Source organism: Mirounga angustirostris, unplaced genomic scaffold, assembly GCF_029215605.1.
Source record: "Mirounga angustirostris isolate CCGP_5_RB_7025 unplaced genomic scaffold, mMirAng1.0.hap1 SCAF_6, whole genome shotgun sequence".
NCBI classification, from domain to species: Eukaryota; Metazoa; Chordata; class Mammalia; order Carnivora; family Phocidae; genus Mirounga; species Mirounga angustirostris.
This window is the reverse complement of record NW_026991714.1, coordinates 93419182-93438681: the sequence shown is the minus strand read 5'-3', so window position 1 is coordinate 93438681 and position 19500 is coordinate 93419182. Positions and strand designations below refer to the sequence as shown.

General features: G+C 35.2%; 1 protein-coding gene across 5 annotated transcripts in view; it reads left to right on the top strand.

Moving 5' to 3' along the window:
* JMJD1C (jumonji domain containing 1C) overlaps positions 1-19500 on the top strand; it is a 349365-nt gene that overhangs the window by 245364 nt on the left and 84501 nt on the right. For 2 of the 5 annotated variants that reach the window (XM_045877927.3, XM_045877924.3), the window contains exon 3: positions 18245-18358. Coding sequence is in view for 1 of the 5 variants with exons in the window: in XM_045877924.3 (XP_045733880.1) it covers positions 18245-18358 (114 nt within the window). In the remaining 4 variants the exon portion in view is untranslated. Of the gene's footprint in view, positions 1-13581; positions 14384-17910; positions 17930-18244; positions 18359-19500 lie in introns of those variants that run through there. The other 3 variants (XM_045877925.3, XM_064594684.1, XM_045877926.3) reach the window with 3 other exon arrangements.

Sequence of the window (19500 nt, the reverse complement as noted above, 5' to 3'; positions counted from 1 at the left end):
TAACCAATATTAATACGACTTGATTATAGACAGAACTTCCACTATCCAGATCACCTGTTTTTGTTTATATTCTAATGTGAATGTCTTTCTGAATGGGATGCCTGTAATTTTCATGTGAAGTGATCTCAATATATTGAGACTGTTACTTAACATATTTGGAACACTCTATAATAGCATTTTTAGCATTCACACCACAGTACATTCTTGCCTCATAATGAGTTTCTGTTTAGCCTCATCTTTACATCATCCAAAATCTCTGGGACAATGCTTAACACATTGTAGATGTTCCAGTGAATATTTGTAGACTGAATAAAACTTCCTAATCCTTTTTTGCATCCAAAGCTGCCAAGCAAGTTTTACCACATATTATACTAATGTGTGCTTGTGAGGGATGGGGTGGGAGTGTGTGTTGCACCATACTTAAGTAGTAGCTTTTTGGAACCTAAAACTAGAGATTTAACATTTACTCTTGTTAAATTTCATTGTGTAAGAGCAGTTCCTTTGTTATCTAGGTAAGTACCAGGGAAAATAAAATATTGGTAATTCTTACTTTCCTATGTTTAATACCATGCATAGTGAGTAGGTAGCACCTTATAGGTGCTTCACAAATGTTCGTTAAGTAATGAGTAATAAATGGCCATGAACTTGTAGTTATCAAAGCATGTACTTGGAGAGTTTGATTCACGAGTAGTAGATGTTTTATGCTTTATATATCAAAATGAGTAACATTTTGAATGTATTTTTTGAAAGATGAGCACCTTAATTATAACGTCATGTGTATTTTCTAATTCTAGATGTCAGGATAGGACACTTAACCTTAGTCTCCACCCCTACCCCACACCCCAAAATAGCTACAATTGATCATATGAGATAGAAACGTTCATGGTGTAATTTTGGGCCTTCAGCTCCTTGGGCCACAGTCTTGAGCCAGGTCATTCTGAGTTCATAGTTCATGTGACTTGGGAAATTTTTTTTTTTGCTTCACAGGCAATTTTAATCAGCTTTGAAATCTTTTGTTGAATGATTAACTATACTTCTGGCTCTTCGTATCTTCTCTTGAGGCACTTCCTCTTTGTTCCTCCTACTATGAGTAGAAAGGGAACAGCAATGATTGGAAACCTCATCTTTTTTAAGCATCAAGAGGAAACTACCTTTGTGGTTATATTGTTTACTGTTGGGGCTGTGTTTTCTCTTTCCGTGTAATCTAGGGAAGCAGCATTGCCACTTTCTAAGCCTGCTGCTTTAACTGCTTGATATTTTTAGGAAGGGAAGGCTTCTTTAAATAGTTATCTCTCTGCATAATTTGAAAGAGTTTAGCCTCTCCTAGCCCTAGGTTACTTGAATCTGAAAACCTGATGAGTGAAATTGATCTCTGCATGGCTCAAATATCCCCACATTGAGAAGGAACAGCTTTCCAATGTAAGCTATTTAAAGATCCTGTGCTTCCTGAGAAAGTAGGAGGTTAAGTTAGCAAACTGACAAGGAGACTGATCTGATCTATCATGAGAATGTCTGAGACCTGGCCTGGGGCATTCTATCCTGAGATATAGTCACTGTTGGCCAGGTGTTCTCAACCATGATTCGTGGTTCCCAAAGCTGACCGAACCTCAAATTTAACTCAGCATTTTAGAACTAAGGATTCCTGGGCTTGTCCTGTGTTCTCTTATGTGATGTTCAGTCAGGTGCAGGTGTAAGAGGAAACCATAGGAGAGGCACAGGAAAACAAAGTTTATTATACTCATAGGTCCTAGAGAGATAAAGTCACTTTGTGCCAGAAGGGAGTAGGTTCAACCAAGTAGGTGTGTAGCCAAGCGGAGAATACAAGGACCTGTGGGTTAGTGCCTTTGTTGGTGTGTCAGGTTGGAGTACACAAGAAAAGGAGCAAGGGGATTTCATTGGTGTGTTTGAATGTTGTTACTGGGTCACAGTCAGGGGAGGGCAGGAAGGAGAACTTGTGGGCCAGGGGCCAACCTTATCATCCTGGTGCACCTGGTCACCTGGGTAGGATAATTAGAGCTTGTTTGTGGGGATGTTGAGACAGCAGGGGAAAGATTTAAAAAATGAAGTTTTAAAAATGTTTACAAGTACAGTACCCCATCCTCAGAGTTTTTGTTTCAGTAGCTCATTAGTGTTAAAGCTTAGAAATGTATATTCTTAGGTTCTCCGGATGATCTTGGAAACCCCTGAAATTGTGATGCAAAATTATGTATTTTCATGTTTCTGAGGGAGCTATAGCTTTCATCAGACTCTGAGAGTTCCTTGACTCCAAAAAGGTTAAGAACACTTGCTTTGGGGCACTTGGGTGACTCAGTCGGTTAAGTGTCCGACTCTTGATTTCATCTCAGGTCATGATCCTCAGGGTCCTGAGATTGAGCCCGCCTCCATGCTGAGCTTGGATCCTGCTTAAGATTCTCTCTCTTCTCTCCCTCTGCCTTTCTCTCTCTCTCTCATTTAAAAAACAAAAAGCACTTGCATTAAATCACTGGGTCTCAAATTTTACAGTGCTTCAGAATTACTCAAAGACTTGTTACAATACAGATTGCTAGACCCCACCCCTGGAATTTCTAATTCAGGTAGTGTGGGGTGGAGCCTGATAATGTGTGTTTTTAACTGGTTGCTTGTTATTGCTGATGCTGTTGGACAAGGGGCTACCCATTGAGAACCACTATTCTAGGACTTTGCTAACACCACTCTGTGCCTTCAGCATCAAGCTCTGGAAGCAAAGGGAACCTTTCAGAATTTCTAACCAATCAATATAGTAATAAACATAATGAATCATAACAAAGCTCCATCTAGTGTACCACTGTAAGAGAATGGTAAAGAAAACTGCTTTCTGGCAAAGAAAGTGGCAATGGAAAGTATACAGGCATTTTTAGTTGACCCACTCATTGATGAACCGGTTTCATAAACAATTGCTTTTCTATGTAGCATTTTTTCCTATGAGAGTAGAAAACTTCATAGTTCCATGACCACTTAAACTGTTCTTTTTCTTTAAATAATGTAACTTTTGGGGCACCTGGGTGGCTCAGTCATTAAACGTCTGTCTTTGGCTCAGGTCATGATCCCAGAGTCCTGGGATCAAGCCCCGCATTGGGCTCCAGCCCCGCATTGGGCTCCCTGCTTGGCGGGTAGCCTGCTTCTCGCTCTCCCACTCCCCCTGCTTGTGTTCCCTCTCTTGCTGTGTCTTTCTGTCAAATAAATAAAAATCTTTAAAAAAAAATAAAAATAAAATAAATAAATAATGTAACTTTTTAAAGTATGCTCGAGGTGCCTGGTGGCTCATTGGGTTAAGCATCTGACTTTGGCTCAGGTCTTGATTTCAGAGTCTTGGGATCAAGCCCTGAGTTGGACTCCCCGCTCAGTAGGGAATTTGCTTGTCCCCCTTACCCTCCCCCCCACTCATGTGCATGCACACGTTCTCTCTCTCAAATAAATAAAATTTTTCAAAAAAGTAAAAATAAAGTATGCTCATGTTCTCCAGGGCCAGGTAGAATATAGTTCAAAGTTAAAACATTGAAATATAAATTGACCTAAATGTGACGGGAAGCAGGAAGTATAATCCTAAGGAATCCTGAAATTAGGATAACTTGTTCTACTTTAAGAATCTCCTGTAGCAGGTGGTTAGGTTATCAGTGCAGTGAAGCTTTCAGATCCCCAAGGAAAAAGCAACTGTTTGAAAAGCTATAAAGCACTACTAAATCCACAGGAGTTCCAAAGTTTATTTGCGCAGACTGCTTCCAGGCTGTCTGAAACTTTGAAGGAAACTAAGATCCTGGAAGGAATCTTGATTATCCATGAAGAGTCTAATTTTGAAACTTTCTTCTCTCTACAGACATAAACTTAAGCAAGGCTTCTGGACATCACTAGAGGGCCTCAACATTTTCTTCCCAGTTAGTCTTGGGATTTTTTTGTAGCCTCATCCTTTAGAGGGAGAGTCCTCAGTGAAACAGGAACTGACCTGAATTAAGAAAACTTAGAGCTTTAGAGGGGAGGGACTTTGTTTAAAGGAAGTGTATCAAAATCGTATTAGTGGTTATTGACATGAGATTACATCTTCTCTGTACTCATTTGCAATATAACTTTTGTTCCAATTTTAGAATATGTGCTACCAAAGTGAGCACATAATATAACTTTCAATTATACTACAACATGTCATAAAAGAAGAAAAGTTCATTTTAAATGAATCATTAATTTGTTGATAATTGAAAGAAAACACTTAAGTATGAAAGTCTTTATGTAAAGTTTTCTCTTTCATTTTAGTTTTTTTAATTTGCATCGCAGTATTTTGATATATCATGACTGTCAAAATGGTGGCATAAATTAACGATAATTAAAGAAATATGGTTGAAACTTGGGTAATTTTGGGGCGCCTGGGTGGCTCAGTCAGTTAAGTGGCTGCCTTCTGCTTAGGTCATGATCCCAGGGTGTTGGGCTTGAGCCCCGCATCAGGCTCTCCACTTAGCGGGAGTCTGCTTGTCCCTCTCCCTCTGCCCCTTCCCCCCACCTTGTGCTCTTGCTTGCGTTCTCTTTTTCTCAAATAAATAAATAAAATCTTTAAAAAAATAAAAGAAACTTGGATAATTTTGATATTAACCATATTTTAAATCTAAGTGGTAGTTAGCATACATGATCATCACCACCTAAAAAGCAGTAATTTTTTAAATAAGTAAAATAATTACCATATCATACTTAATGGAAATTGTGAATCCCCCATTAGTTGAAAAATTCAGCTTCCAGATTGTTGCTGACATCATCAGAGTTTTTGACAAACAAGGAGGTAATGGGGAAATAATTGTAGAACCTTGTTAACTTGTGCTGCACAAGAAACAGATGTTTGCCATACAGAAATGAACAAAACCAGTAAAGAAATAGATATTCTATTCAGGTTTCCAAAAGTACAACAGTGAAATGATTAAGAAAATTGGAAAATACACATTTTTAAATTAGTTTTAGAACAAAGAGTCCAGGAAATCAGTTATATGCAAACATATTAGTATATATACCTTACTTTCTGAGGATGGTATGCTTGTCAGGATTCAAGACTGTAAGACATATTTTCTTTTAGCTTAACTTTGAATTTCTCCTGTGATTTTTTATTATTATCCTTTTAACACATGCTTTGCATTTATGGTTGGGTTGATTTAATTTTGTAATATTTCTAATTCCCACAAAACTACATTTGCTTTTTTATCCTAAGAGATAAAGGATCTGTGGACTACAGAAATCCCATACCACAGAAGTCTCCTATGTAGTTTTATTTCTGCCCAATGGAACAAACCTTGGTAACTTAATTTATTCTGATATGGGAGAAGTTACTTTTTACTTTTAATTCTGCCACCTTATCTGAATAATACATGAACATTCAGCAGGATTCCTTTTATGCTTTCATATATGCAAAAGTAGAAGCAGTGTTTATGAAAAGTTTGATTTAATCTTCCTTATCTTAACTTTGCTCATAAACGTGAAGTAAATGGCTTAAAGAAGACAGTATTAGAATCTTAGAATTTGAAAGAATCTTTAATATTTTAAAAATCACTCCTTGCCAAAGCCAGAAATGGGATCCTTCAATGACAGACTTGTCAAATGTTCATCCAGATTTTTCTTAATTGCTTCTAGTTATTGGATGCTCAGTACTTCATGAGTAAATCGGATTTGATATGGTAATGTTTAATTATTAGAAATTTTTTAATTCTTTGTGCTGAGCTAGAATTGGTCTTTGAAATTTTACTTATAAGGTCCTTTCCAAATTATGTAACACTTTAAATAATTGTAAATAATTATTTGTCCTTCTCCTCTTCTCCAGGCCATTCTCCATTCCTTTAAATGCTCCTAATAATCCATGATTTTTAAATGTCTTTGACACATCTCAGTTTGTAATTGTTTCTCATATTATGATTCCCCAAATTGAACAAGATATTCAGAGTTAGTATGACCAATGCAGGATCTCAAGGGACTATTGCCTCTCTTTTTGAATTGTTCTGTCATTTATTAATTCGCAAATAAAGATGGCCTTCATGTGATAGTGTATAAGACAAAAGATGAAATTTAGAAGCAGTACAGGTACAGGTTAAATGTATAGGTTAAAAACAGTACTGTTATTTAGCATTTCTTTAACCAGCTTCAGATGCATCAAAAACTGTCATCCAGCGCATATTTTATTGACTTTCCTATTGCAGGTTGTCTTGATGAAAGTAACCTTTGTGTTTATTAAAATAAAATTATTTTAATTAAAATTACTCTCAGTGAGTATATTTGGTTCTTAGTAATCACTGTGTATTAGTTTTTTTCATGATTCTAATTATCCATCTTGGAGTTTTGCTGGAGTTCAAGTTTACTAGCATGCAATTTGTTTCCGAATTGCCCCTTTCCTCCTTTATAAATATCAATAAATGCCTGTCTGTAATATCTTGATAATGCCTTGATTTGTGTTTTCAAAGACTATCAGTAATGGCTCTGAATTTATATCTATCAAGTTAATATGCTAACATGTAATTTATTTGAACCCATCTAAACTTGGGTTTTTAGTTAATAAAAGCATGACGATGTTCCTGTTATTTATAATAATAGAAAAGTGAAAAAAGGTCAATATATCCAACACTAAGAAAATGCGTAATAAAATTCAGTGCTTATTTACTTGGTTTTTATTAGGTAGCTATTTAAAATAATGGCAATGTAATAAAATGAGTTTTAAGATACAATTTATAAGCTGCTCATTTTCAATTTTTTCTTGAAATTTGGTAACAAATATACTTGTGAAAAAAAGGCGCTAAAAGTCAAATTGCTTTTTTTTTTTTAAGATTTTATTTATTTGAGACAGCACAGGTGAGGGGGCGAGGAGGGCGGAGAGAGAGGGAGAAGCAGACTCCCTGTCAAGCAGGAAGCCTGATTGGAGGCTGGATCCCAGGACCTTGAGTTCATGACTGAGCCAAAGGGAGAAGGCAGACACTTAAAATGACTGAGCCAGTTACTTCTCCACTGGCTGAGTAAATTGTTAAAATCAGGGGATCCTTTTTACCCGTTTCTTGGTTTTCCACATTATCTCTAATTATGTTATTTATAAGGAAAACTAATTTTGCTTTTTTTTTTTTTAAGATTTATCTATTTATTTATTTATTTGACAGAGAGACATAGCGAGAGAGGGAACACAAGCAGGGGGAGTGGGAGAGGGAGAAGCAGACTCCCCACTGAGCAGGGAGCCCTACGCGGGGCTCGATCCCAGGACCCTGGGATCATGACCTGAGCCGAAGGCAGACACTTAAGGACTGAGCCACCCAGGTGTCCCTGATTTGGTTTCTTAAAAAAGATCCTCTACTATCCTTTACCGTTTAGTTTATTTTTAATCTCTAGTTTACACTTGCCATATTAAAAATAATTTCCTTGACAGAAATAACAATAACAAAATAGGACTTAAACTTTCCTTTTGTTTTTAACCATTAATGGTTTATCATCTTCCCAAGTGTTCTTTTTAATGAACACAGCCTTAAAAACCCTTTCATGTTGAGTTGCTTTTTCTTTCTGAAAGGTGACATAAGTGTTATTTCTTATTTCTTCTTTCTGAAAGGTGACGTGTTATTAAAGCATATTAAAAATGTATACATTATTATGGTTTACCCTTTTTTCCTCAGGTATATGATTTTGTAGTTTGTTCTAGACTGGTTTCATTTTCCTCCATTTTATGTTCAAAGTTTAAAGTTTTATTCAGCAGATGGCAAAACACTTTGCTCTTTGCCACCTCATGCCAACAAGCATGAAAACAATACAGTTCTTTCACGCCATCCTAAAATGTAAAAATCATTCAGCTATGAGTTAGGAAATCCAGGTTCTAGTCCCAGGGCTTCTATAAACAAGGTTTTGGACAAGAAAATTCAGTCACTTATTCTATTTGAGTGTCAGTTTCTTCATCTGTAAAAATTAAATTATTACTCTCTAAAGTTCCATTTCCCTTTTTAAAAGAATTATTCAGTTTTTTCTCATTCTCTTTTTTTCCCCCTATGATATGAAAATCCACCTTTATTTTACACTAAATGCTCATAGTTATCTGATGTTATTTAGGGACTTTCTAAACTATCCATTGATGACTGTTGATTCATGCTCCAGTTTCACTCTGTTGTATTATTTGGAGCATTGAAATGTAGTATCTGTTAGACTAGTTCCCTGTCATTGATTTTTTTTTTCTTTTTCTTTCTTTTTAGAACTTTCCTTATTATATTTGCTTTTCCATAAAATTGATTTTTCTTTTTTTAAAATTAATTTATTTATTTGAGAGAGAGAGCACACAGAAGGAGAAAGGGAGAAGGAGAAGGAGGCTCCTGCTGAGCAAGGAACCTGATATGGGGCTTGATCCCAGGACCCTGGGAACAAGACCTGAGCCAAAGGCAGACACTTAACTGACAAGCCACCCAAGTGCCCCCATAAAATTGATTTTTCTAGTTCCAAAATATTATTGGTACTTTCATTGAGGTCAGATTAAAGTTATGGAATAATTTATTTAAAAATTACATTTTCATTATTGACAGAGTTGTAAAGGAAAATATCAGGTATTCAGAATATTATATGAGCAAGGGAAACAAAGTAAATTATCAAATATCACTTTATTAATGAATTTTGAGGTATTTATATCTAAAGTAAGTAGTGATAGTACTTATAGTGGTTTTGAAAGATGTGTCGATAACTTAGGAAAGGTTAAGCATTTAATTCTAGTCTTATTTGGCTTTGTGTGGTGACAGGATATAAGAATGATAATGTCCTAATAATGGTATAAAATACAGGTCTAAATATACAGTTTCAAATTATTTATTTATAGAAAGAAAAATGGGTTATCTTAATGGCACGCACCTGCAAACTTTTAGTGACAGAAGAGTAAATGGAACCTCATAATACTGGGAGGAAAGAAGTCTATCTAATCAGGGAGATTCTGAAAGAGAAGACATAGAGCTGACAAACTGAGAACTACTCTAGAGTAGAGTATGTGCCTTATTAGTATTAAGAAAGCCTAGAAGGAGAAAATAAAACAAAGGAAACTGAATTCAACCGTATGCTTATTGAAAAATAGGGTCTATTCGCATAAAGTGTTTTTATGTTGTTTTAGTATCCTCAGTAGTGATTTTTCTTAGCTCAACTATATATCATTAAAATCTGCAAGGTTTAAAGAATGGACACATTCTGTTGTATTCCCCTCCTCTGATGACGGAGTGTGATATCAAAGATATAGTGAAGAAAGGAGGGAAAGGAACACTAATTCTCCAATTATTAATTGAGTTCTTAACAAGGTGTAATTTTTTATTTCTATGATAATTGGAGTATCTGTTTCCTACTAAAAGTGTGGAATGTATGCTAGGGTAGGAATTTAGTGGTTTTTCCTCACCATTGTATCCCCAGGCCAAGCATAGTGCTTACTACATAAAAGACATCCCATACCTGTTGGTTGAATGAATGTGCTGCAAGCTTGAAGGAGGTAAGAAAGTTTTAAAAATCTGCAAGATTCATGTCATCTGGAAATCCTTGTAGAACTCATAGTCTATTCAAAGTAGGAAACAGTGCTACACAATCTTTGCAGTCCCTGGAGGTTCTGCACAGATTCATTTTTGTGAAGAAGTTAATCCTTTGGACATTACCACAATACAGTAGTTACACGTGTTTGATTGTATATTTTCATAGATTACAGGTTAATAGAGCATATTGAAAAAATATTTTCCTGGGCGCCTGGGTGGCTCAGTTGGTTAAGCGACTGCCTTCGGCTCAGGTCATGATCCTAGAATCCCGGGATCGAGTCCCACATCGGGCTCCCTGCTCAGCAGGGGGTCTGCTTCTCCCTCTGCCCCTCCCCCTCTCATGCTCTCTCTCTCTCTCTCTCATTCTCTCTCTCAAATAAATAAATAAAATCTTTAAAAAAAAAAAAAAGAAAAAAAAATATTTTCCTGAATCTAGTTAGCCTTCACATAGGGCCATATCACTTTGAAATCCTCTGAACTACTATTGTTCATCCTCTTTTCTTAACTTTATGTCTACAAAAATATTTAAAGTCCTAAGCCATTGAACTTAGAGGCTTTTGGTTTTTTTTTGTAAAATCTATATACTTGGAGAAATCACTTGTTTCTTTAGGCTTCTATATCTTTAAAGATGAATTTCTTTCTTTCATGGTCCAAGATAAATGGAACCAAAATGCTCATTTATTTTAACTCTCAATTGCACATGTAAGGTTCTTACATTATTGGAAGAAACAGATTTTCTTTAGCTAGCCATACCGTGTTGCTTTCCTTTTAGCCTCTGTGTACTTTCTCACCTCTGTTGATTTATTCAGCTTGTAACCTAGAAACCAGCTAAAAAGGAAGGAAGTCAGAGATGTGTATTTCAGGGCAGTAACTGGAGTAGTTTCCTCTTCCTCTAGCCTGGTTTAGCTGCCAGAAAAGACTTTTTACCCCCTACCCTCACCCAACCCCCGCTCCCCCCCCCCCCCCCGCCAATAAAAAGAAAGAGAAAGGGAAAGAAAAGAAAAATTAACAGTAACTATTCAACTTGCTTCCTTAATCCATTAAATTATAAGCCATAAGAACAACCAGTTTAAAGGACTAAAATTCTGCTCTCAAAATGGTGCTTTTTGGGCGCCTGGGTGGCTCAGATGGTTAAGCGTCTGCCTTCGGCTCAGGTCATGATCCCAGGGTCCTGGGATCGAATCCCACATCGGGCTCCCGGCTCAGCGGGGAGCCTGCTTCTCCCTCTGACCCTCTCCCCTCTCATGCTGTTTCTCTCTCGCTCGCTCTCTAAAAAAAATAAATAAAATCTTAAAAAAAAAAAAATGGTGCTTTTTGCTGTCCGAAAGGTGGTATCTACCATCCCTAAGGAGTTGTAAGAACAAGAGAGAATTAAGGAGACTTGATGTAAAAGCTGAGCAACTTACTATGTTTGCTACCAAGTGGGTTCTCTATATTGTTATTTCACTGTTTTTATTTGTATTAGAAATTTACCAGAGTACCAGACCAGACTCACATTCATATATTTTTAAAATTTTTTAGAAATATTCAAAAAGGGGCGCCTGGGTGGCTCAGTTGGTTAAGCGACTGCCTTCGGCTCAGGTCATGATCCCGGGGTCCTGGGATTGAGTCCCGCATTGGGCTCCCTGCTCTGCGGGGAGCCTGCTTCTCCCTCTCCCACTCCCCCTGCTTATGTTCCCTCTCTCGCTGTGTCTCTCTCTGTCAAATAAATAAATAAAATCTTAAAAAAAAAAAAATATTTAAAAAGTATTTGTGAAGCTCAATTTATGAAATAAATATTAAAAAGGTATTTATGGCTTTCAACTAGTTCCATCTTTGTGCTCTCCTCATTTTCATTAAGAATTGACTATATAAGTATTTTAATAATTTAATTTAATTTAATTTAATTTATTTGAGAGAGAGAGAACACAAGGGAGTAGCAGAGGGAGAAGGAGAATCAGGCTCCCCGCTGTGCTGGGAGCCAGCCATGGGGCTTGATCCCAGGACCCTGGGATCATGACCTGACCTAAAGGCAGACACTTAACTGACTGAGCCACCCAGGTGCCCCTATATAGTATTTCTTTATAATAATGGAGAAGAATTTTATTTTATTTTATTTTATTTTTATTTTTTTTATCTTTTTAAAGATTTTATTTATTTATTTATTTATTTGAGAAAGAGAGAATGAGAGACAGAGAGCATGAGAGGGAGGAGGGTCAGAGGGAGAAGCAAACTCCCTGCCGAGCAGGGAGCCCGATGCGGGACTCGATCCTGGGACTCCAGGATCATGACCTGAGCCGAAGGCAGTCGCTCAACCAACTGAGCCACCCAGGCGCCCTATTTTATTTTATTTTTTAAGATTTTATTTATTTATTTGACAGAGAGAGACACAGCGAGAGAGGGAACACAAGCAGGGGGAGTGGGAGAGGGAGAAGCAGGCTTCCCGCAGAGCAGGGAGCCCCATGCAGGGCTTGATCCCAGGACCCTGGGATCATGACCTGAGCCGAAGGCAGACGCTTAACGACTGAGCCACCCGGGCGCCCTGAGAAGAATTTTAATTCAACCATGATGTAGTATGAAATAAAAATGAATGTTTTTTCTTTATTGATATTACTTATTTTGATTTTTAAAAAATTACTGCATTCTGTGTCACTAGGAATATATAAATATTGTGGCATTTGGATTGTTAGCTAAGTGTAGTTCTATTTGCTGTTTGATTCTGTAGGGGACTGATAGTACTTGAGGAACAAAGACAGCTGTTTTTAAGTGTATATCATATAGTCATACTTGAATTTATGTGAGCTTGTAAGATGAATCCTGTGAAATATTAAACTCTCTAATGTACAATAAATTATAGAAATGTAGTGTGGAATGTACTGAAAATGTGCTGTTTCATAATATAATAGCCTGCATCAAGCATTTGATGTTTCTTTGTTTTCTTTGTTGTTTGGGGGTTAGAATAAAGCTGCCATATTGACTCAGTTGTTTTTTTCTTTTGTATATTATATGACATTGTGAATTCTTTTATTTCCATATATGTTTTACACTCATGTCTGAAGTGATTATGAATGAATTATTGAAATGGTGTGTATGATGTAATATTCACCTGAGTTACTATTTTTAAAAATATTTGTTCTAAAGTTACATTTTAGTACCATCAGTGTTCTAAAGCTATATCTTACTAACATTCTTAGAATAATCATTATCCATCTCTTTCATCCTTAAAACAAATAAAAAGATTGAGATTTTTGTAGATACAGTCCATCATATACTAAGTTGAAAATATCTTTTCAGTGGTTAACTTGATGTTTCTGTGAAATGAAACTGATACATCTGGAATAGGTATAGAGAGACAGGGCATTGGCTGGTGGTTGGAAGTTTTTCTCTGAAATGATTTGATGAATTGGTTGTGTATGTGATACTAAAAAAACATGAATTTTTAGGTTTATTAAAATTGAGATTCTGCATTGAGTCATATTTATAAAAGACCATTCACATCATTTAAAAATAGGTAAATGTTTTCTTACACTTACAGATATCTAGCATTGTTTTTTCATATTCAGTGCATATATTATACATACAACACACATTTAAATCTAGACTAATCTCATTTCAGGTGCTCAGTACCCATGTGTAGCTAGTGGCCACCATATTGGACAGCACAACTCTTGAGGTTAGAAAGGAGTTACAAGCCTATGTTAGGTAACACATCAGAAAAATACATTTTATGCTTTCAAATTATAGATTTTTTTATAACTGAATTGTGTAGATTAAATTTTTTTTGAAGAATAAAATTGTTTCAGGAGTATTTTTTTAAATCTGCCAAAATAAATATCACCAGTTTTTCTTTTGAGTAAAGTGTTGTGGTTATGTCATTTGATTTCATTTGGACTGTTACTCTAAAAATGCTTTTAAGTGTTTTTTTCCTGAGTTTTTTTTTATATCAGTATATTTTTAGGGACAGATGATTAAAATAAGGACTTTAAAACACACAAAGTATTTTCAGTAGTTGGAAGTTATGCTTCATTTTTGCCAACTTGAGAGATATTTACGTATTATTTGTTTTCTGTACTTTCTCACCTTGGTAAATCTGGAAAGCAAAAACTTTGTATTTGTATTTGCTTTATTGAAAGAGACAGTAAACTTGAGGTCTCAGTCTCACCACTAGTCTGTCTTTGTCTGTTGTTAAAATTATGAGCCAGTCTCTATGGCCGCAGCCAAATGAGTAATCACCAGTAATGTGACTCGTGCTGGAAGTGACTCCATCAGCACCTGTGACGGGGGATTAGTTACAGTTTACAGAGCACCGCCTCTTCCCTTCTCTCAGTGTGCCCTAAGCCAAGTAGTCTTTCTCATTTGGGTGTCTGCTCTGTTGGAAGCTACTGCAGTGTGTTTCCACGCAGACAGAGTACAGTGGGGAAGGCTTTCTCTAGCTGATGGATGGCTGTTCTCTCTATTTGGAGTATCTCACTGGTTATGTAAGCGACCTCGGGAGAAATTATCCTGACCCAGATCGGAGGATGCAGTAGTGCTTCAGCTGCAGGATTTCTTAGTCGTTAACACCACAGTGCTGATGACAAAGAGCGAGTTGTAATCCTCATCACTGCCAGGCTGAGCCAGAGCAGACAGAAAATCGTCATTTGCTCGTCGGAGACTTGTTAGGTTACAGCTCTGCTTCGTTTTGTGGTCTTGGCTTTTCTTCCTATACAATGACGACGCTGCAAGTGAGCTCAGAAATGCTTGGTTTGAGGGCCATTTGCCTGTGATTTTTGAAGACTAAAGAAGTATTTAGGCTAGATAAAAAATACTGCTCAAGAGTGAAATGGAAATGTCAGCTACTTCTTGACCTTTAAAGCTGTGTCGTGGATTTCTGAGATTTTAAGATACTTTAAAATTCTAAAGAACAAAGTACGGTTTGTATTTTTCTGCTTCCTTTTTCTTTTGTCTTAATTTACATTTGGTTTTACTTCTCAGCCTTAGGAATTAAGGTCACTGCCTTTTATTGATCTAGCCTTAGTGTTCTTAGTTTTAAGAAATTTTAACTCTTTTCATTTGTTCAGAAACGATTGTGTGTGTAGTAATTTCATAACACTGTAAAAAGATTAAAAACTAGAGTTTAATTGTTTAAAGTATTACAGCAGAAATGTTTCAGATTAGGGTTTTCAGAATATAATGTTTTAAGGGAAGTGGGGGTATTTATTTTGTGAGGGTTTTTTTGTGTGGTGTATTCCAGTCCCCACCCCCAACTTGTTTTCTAACAGTATCGTGTTTTTCAATAGACCTGCTTGGGTGGGAATTTGGACTTTGTTCTTTCAAGTCACTCCAGTCTTTTTTTTTTTTTTCCCGTAGACTAAACCTTGACTTCTAACATGTTGCTTAGTTTTCTGCTTCAGTATTTTCCTTTAGTGAATTTTATATCAGATTTTTGTAGTTAATGAGCATGATTTTTTTTTTTAAGTTGGAAAAGGAATTGTTAAATGTTAACTGGAGATTGTTAGAAACTCAGACTGCAGACATAAACTCCATGAATTTTCAGTTAAATGTGAGCTTTAACATGGTTTGTTTGAGCAGCTGAGTTATGTTTGAGAGCTGTAGCTGATTTATTTTAAAAATGTTTTTTTGAGGAGGGCTCATCTGTTCTCCTCTTCCTCATGTGAATGGAATGTGGTGCAGCATGGAGCCCCAAACAGGATACAGTTGTTCTAAGCATTCTTCCTATAGCATGGTGTAGGCCCTACTAGAAATTCAGGCTCTCAACTATTTATTTTGGCTTTAGACTATTTTTAAAGTATGGTCAGACAAAGGACCTTGAAGAAACTCTTAATCCATTAATAAAATTGAAAAAGTTTTTTTTAATTATGAATATTAATTTTAAATTAGTAATTTTTATTTGAATTTTCAGAGGCTGTTTTCAGCATTGGAATAATAGTCTTTTTGTGATTAGGGCTATACTCTACTGTGACTTTCATCAGATGGTAGCTCATTGCTTCCCCTTAGGCTGTGGAAGTTCCTCATAGAATGATGTATCTTTAGTGTCTTGAATTACTTAGTTATGCATGAGTTCTACTTTCTTTACATTCCAGTACACCTAGACCCATGAAATATTTACTACAGATTCATCATAAAAGCTGTAGGATCTGTTCACTCTTATTTAAATATTTATGTTTTTATTTTTAAGTTAATAATAGCTCTTTGAAATGTGTTCAACTTGGATACAAATATGAATAATGGTTGTATCGTTGATTTGCCACTTTAGAAAGTCAATATGTGTTTTAAGTACTTAGTTTCATATGTTGTTTGTCTTTAATTTTCCATAAAGTAGTAATAGTCACACATTTTCAGGGTTGTTTATTTAATACATATTGAAACATTTCTTTAACAAGTACTGTGGAAGTATTTATAAGCTCTTGCTGGGAACATATTTGTAGCTTAAATATAATCGCACATTTTAAAATTTGCACATTGGGCCCTATTTGCTATTTTAAGAAGCATGATATACTCTTGACCTCCATTTGTACATGGTTATAAGTATTATTGTATCAGAAATAGCCTTTTATAAACTAACCTTTAACATTTCTGATAGCTAAATTCTCCCGGTGGCTTTCAATTAGTTACCTTAAAATGAGAAATTCTTTTTTATTTTAGCCTAGAAACTAAACTAACTCAGTAATTTAAATTATGATTAGTTGGCTTGTTAAAATTTACCCTTAGAACTCTGACCTACCTTAAAAAGCAGAGTTCTGAGAGGATTTCTTCACAAGAACGTTTTTCATATTATAAAATGACTAGGTCTCATAGGATATGCAAACCACCTGTATTATTTGCATAAGAAAGAGGCACTCAGACAGGAGTTTTACTTCTTTTTCAAATCCTACTTAATTGAATTGTACCTTTAGCCACTTAGATAATAGCTTTTGTGGACCTTTTTGTTAACCTTTACGAGTTGACCTGACATGGTACTGTTTGAAAAGAAATAGATCATTTGAATAAAGTTCAGGAATTAAATCAAGTCTTCTTAAAAAGGTGCCAGTGTTTTCTAGTTTACTAAAAACTAAACAAATATATAATATGAAGAATATTATGTATATCATGTCAATCACATACTGGTAGACATTTTAAAGTCTAAATTAGATAAATGATCTTGAAAACTTTAGTCACTTGTTAGGTAAAATAATATTTTATGAAATAATTTTAGGAATTTAGTCTTGGCAAATGGAAAATTCTAGTTTGCAATAGTTGCAGGAGATAGCTAAGTAATGGGGGAATGTCTGTTTTGAAAATGTAATTTCTCACCCATTAAATAAGAATACTCCTGATACATATGTAGTACTTAAAAGGTTAGCCTTAGGACTAGGGAGGGAGGAACTTACTGTGGTTAGATTTTTCTAGTTATAAATATCGAAAATAAGTGGGGATATAAGAGAATTTTTTCATGTTATATTAATTTAGGAAAGAAGATACTATTTTTAAGTTCACGGTATAGTATAGAAATAAGGCATGTTTAAAATGCTTCTCTATTCTCATGTGTTTAGCTTTTTCAAAAACACTGTTACAGACTCCTCAATAAATCGAAAGCTTTATAAGGAATTTCCTAAATACAGAAATTAACTCCTTAAGAGCCACTCTGCACTAAAGAGCTTGAAAAGTTTTTACCCAGAGTACGTATTAGTTGTGATTAGCAAGATGTTAGATTTCTTTAAGACAATAAGAGAAGGGGGAAACACAATGGCTTTGAATCTCCTGGGGATTTGTACTGTCCCTGCCAAAACAAAAGCTTTGGTTTGTATCCAAATGGTCACACAAGTTGGCTTGTAGCAAGAAAGATTTCTCCGTGTTATATAGGTCATTTATAAACTAAGTTGGTTTTTAATTCCATTTTCCAAGCTTAGATTCTTAAGTTTTTAGAAAAGTACCCAGGACGTGACACTTGCTTTTTATTCAAGCTGCTTCTGCTTCGAAAGTGTGACAGTAATTAAAAACTGCATACATTGTACCTTTGTTTCCTTCCTTCCTCTTCCTCTTCTGCCTCCCTCACTCCCACCCCACCCCAAGATATGGGTATATAGTCCTTTATGTAAAAGATGAGGGAGTCTTCTTTAAAATAACCAAATGGCCATGGATCCCCACCTCCCAGCACCCATTTTTGGTTTGTCTCTTCGTTTGATTTTTAAAGTAGCAGAAATCTGGACTGAGAGGTGGGTTTTGTGTAATACTTCATACCTCCCTCTTTTCCTGTTCCCTTCCCCCATGCTGCTCTTACTGAAGCAGCTGGATTTTTATTTGTGCTTGGGGCAGGGGCGGGGGTGGGTAGTGCACGGGGTGGAGTTAAAAGACCAGATGCATCCTGATCATTTAAAATCCTTGATGTGAATGAGCTAGCAAAAAAGTAATTCTGTGAGCTATACCTGCTCTGTTTTTATAAAGATTAATACTTAATAATTTTTTAAAAAAGAGTTGGGGTAAATATGCTCTCCTACCCAGTTGACTTTTTCAGAAACAGTTTCTCTTTTATTATCTTAGAAATTTTTATACACATGTATATTTGATTAAGTCTCTTTTTAAAAATAAACAACTTAGATCTACTTCATTCCTTTTTAATATAAAATATTTTATTGTATGGATAAAAGCATTTAGATTATAATATGAAAATATTAATTGGTATTCTAAAATCTCTATGATAATGACATTTATACATTGTATTCAAATAATACCCTTCGTATTTGAGTATAAAACCCAGAAAATAACCATTATGAATTTTTTTTTTCTCTTACCAGACTTTCAAACCCCTGGTTGAAAAAAGCATACCCAGTTCAATCACTGCGGTAGAATTCCTTGTAGATAAACAACTGGATTTTTTAACTGAAGATAGTGCCTTTCAGCCCTACCAGGTAAGCAATTTTAGGTTGCTTTTAAAAGTTAGCTAATCTTTAAACTTCAATGACATTCTTTTAAATATTCAGTTCAAGCTAACATCTAGGTGTTCAAGGAACCCAATGCATTCAATAGATTTTGATTATAGGATAAATGGTTAATTTATCCAATCAACAGATTTATGTACTGAGAACTTTCTATGAACTAGGCAGCATTTTGTTACTGGGAATACAATACACAAGTGAGCAAAATTAAGTAACTGCCATTATAAATACTGTTCATCATTAGGAAATAACTGGTTAGATAATAGTATAAATTACTTTTGTCTCCAGCTCTAAAGGTTAAGAATTGGGTCAATTAATATAATTAAATGAGATTAGTGTTTATTGTATGCATACAATAATAGTAGTTCTTTTTTATTCTTAAGTGGGAAGTTTCTTTTAGATTGTCATTAATTGTTCATTTTCTAAATTTTAGTTCCCAGATGCAGTTTAAGTACAAATACATTTAATTGGAAAAATATTTTCTAGTAGACTTTCAGATTTAAATCATGTGAAGAAACTCATCAAAAATAGTAGACTAAATGAATTTTTAAATTTCTAGTGAAGTTCTATCAGTTAATTTTTTAAGGTAGAAGTAAAAATGCACAGAAGTTTGTTTTCTTTGTATATTTGGATTTCAGATTGAGTTAAATGTCTTTCATACATTTTTTACTTAAGTGTTTTAAATAATATGGTAATTGTATTGAAAGAAAGAATGAGTGAAATAATTTGACTTCAATGGAGCTGAAAGTCAGCATCCTATTTCATTTCAGAATAGTGACTGTTTTCCGAAAATAAAATATAGAGGCATCGTTTCCATGGAAAGAACAAGAGCTTGAGTTAATGAGCAATGATTTGTTGTGTGTGGACTTTTAATACTTAGGGAATTAGAGCAGTTATGTGCCTCTTCTGTTAGATCTATCAAAATGAGATGATAGTTCCCTGAGTTAAATGTTATTTTGAAGTCTACATAGATGTGCTTTTGTCCTTTTCACATTATTTTTCTTATTTCATTAAATGGCCTAGTTTTTGTACTTTTGTTCTTTCTTTACAGTATTTATAGCTAAAAATTCATAGCAAGTCCCAGTTTAATATTGAAGGTGTTAGAGCTTTTCCCT